Source organism: Nematolebias whitei, chromosome 14 (assembly GCF_014905685.2).
Source record: "Nematolebias whitei isolate Nwh7 chromosome 14, NemWhi1, whole genome shotgun sequence".
Lineage (NCBI taxonomy): Eukaryota > Metazoa > Chordata > Actinopteri > Cyprinodontiformes > Rivulidae > Nematolebias > Nematolebias whitei.
This window is the reverse complement of record NC_056511.1, coordinates 10,145,546-10,147,345: the sequence shown is the minus strand read 5'-3', so window position 1 is coordinate 10,147,345 and position 1,800 is coordinate 10,145,546. Positions and strand designations below refer to the sequence as shown.

Here is a 1,800-nt window from a genome sequence, read left to right as displayed (position 1 = left end):
GCGGCGCTTAGCTGCGAGGGCCTTCAACGCTGCTTGCAGCTTTAATTTAGGTTTGTTCTTCCACTTTGGTTACATTTCAGCTGTGTTTTTAGCAAGTTCTTCTGCAATAAGCATTAACACTACATTTTCGCAGGAAATGCAGTTTCTCTAGTTGTTGTTGTTGTTGTTGTTGTTGTTGTTGTTGTTGTTGTTGTTGTTATTATTATTATTATGCATAGACTTTTTTTACTGCAGCATAAGTCAGAAAACCCCTAAAGAAGTCAAGCACTGTCCTCAGATTTGTATCAAATAAATTCCAGTTTCTGCATCATCTAATAAAGTTTAAATCACCACAGCGGTTTTTACCAGATCATCTGAGAACTGACGCGCCTCGTGTTTATTTATTTTGCACATTAAAATGTCTTAAAGTGTCTTTTCCTCTCAAAACAATTTAAAATTAGGATTTTGACTTGTTTGATGTTCAAGTAGTAATCAACTAAACATTTGAATATTGGATTATGTCAACCAAAAGCACATCAGATTCTCAAATTTAAACTGCACAATTGAAATTTGTTACTTCTTTACACAAGTCCTAAATTATTAGAAATTATGGTACATCAGACCTGAATGAAAATAAAAGTATTAGCAGAAAAGTAAAGTTGGGAAGATATTCCTAAAATAAAATATATATTTATAAAACTAAGCTCTCGGGTGTGTCTTGTAAGGAGCTGGTTAGTGAAGTTTCTTTTACTTATTAACCAACAGCTACAGGAATTTTTCTCATTTCTTCTAAATGGTCGGAAACAAAAATGTTTTGGAGCTGAACCCTTTAGTGCAGTGTAAAAGACCGACTGATCTGAAGAGTTCAAAAAATAAAAATCTGTACTTTCCTTGTGGCTGAGAACTAGAATTTGTACTATTTGACCCGCATCATCTCAACATGTGGTGTGGTTCTGTCAGTGTTCTGTTTCTAAATGGATTTGTTGGGGAAAACTGGCAATTTTTCTTCTCTCTCTCAGCTACTACAACAAATTTTACCTGAATGTATGAAAAACAGACTTGCTGCCATGTGCAAAGATCAAGGAGTCGTCGGCGAACAATGGTTAGAAAGTATCTTGAAGCAGATTTCTAAGTGGTGCCGTTTTTGTTTTTTTAGGTGTCCACACCTGCTTCGTGTGCAAGAAGCGCAGCGAGGACGTGCGGCGCTGCATGATTCCCGTGTGCGGGAAGTTCTATCACGGAGAGTGCATTGCAAACTACGCTCCAACCGCTCCGGTGAACCGAGGTTTCCGCTGCTCCATCCACGTCTGCCTCACTTGCTTCATCGCCAGCCCCAACAGCTCGTCCATCTCCAAAGGTAAACCGAGGACAGGCGTCCTCCAGCAGGTGGACGCGCTCCGCTCTGACGGTCTGCTCTGTCGTGTTTGTACGCAGGTCGCCTGGTGCGATGCGTTCGCTGCCCGGTGGCGTACCACGCCACGGACCTGTGCATGGCGGCGGGCTGCGTGGTGCTGTCCAACAACAGCATCATCTGCCCCAACCACTTCACACCCCGCCGCGGCGTCAAGAACCACGAACATGTTAACGTCAGCTGGTGCTTCGTCTGCACCGAAGGTAAAACGCCTCATTCAACGAACACGCTGAGGATTTTTATATTCTTCGAAATACAGTAGTCCCTCGTTCATCGCGGGGGATCCGTACCCTGAAGACCCACGATAAGTGAAAAACCACGAAGTAGGAATAGTATACAAGTAGGAATTTATTTTATTATTTAATATATATATATATATATATATATATATATATATATATATATATATA

The 1,800-nt window shown here is 41.1% G+C and overlaps 1 protein-coding gene across 1 annotated transcript; it reads left to right on the top strand.

The window, feature by feature from the left end:
* The first annotated feature begins 1,046 nt into the window (after window positions 1–1,046).
* On the top strand, window positions 1,047–1,652 carry LOC119420827 (histone-lysine N-methyltransferase, H3 lysine-36 specific-like). Its single transcript, XM_037688253.1, has 3 exons — window positions 1,047–1,089; window positions 1,136–1,336; window positions 1,414–1,652. The coding sequence occupies exons 1-3, from the start codon at window positions 1,047–1,049 to the stop codon at window positions 1,650–1,652; spliced, it is 483 nt and encodes a 160-aa protein (XP_037544181.1).
* Window positions 1,653–1,800: the final 148 nt, after the last annotated feature.

Coding starts and splice junctions, on each gene's coding strand:
- LOC119420827 (XM_037688253.1), top strand. CDS start 1,047: ATGTGCAAAGATCAAGGAGTCGTCGGCGAACAATGGTTAGAAA. Junction 1,090..1,135: donor CGGCGAACAATGGTTAGAAA/GTATCTTGAAGC, acceptor TTGTTTTTTTAG/GTGTCCACACCTGCTTCGTG. Junction 1,337..1,413: donor CAGCTCGTCCATCTCCAAAG/GTAAACCGAGGA, acceptor GTTTGTACGCAG/GTCGCCTGGTGCGATGCGTT.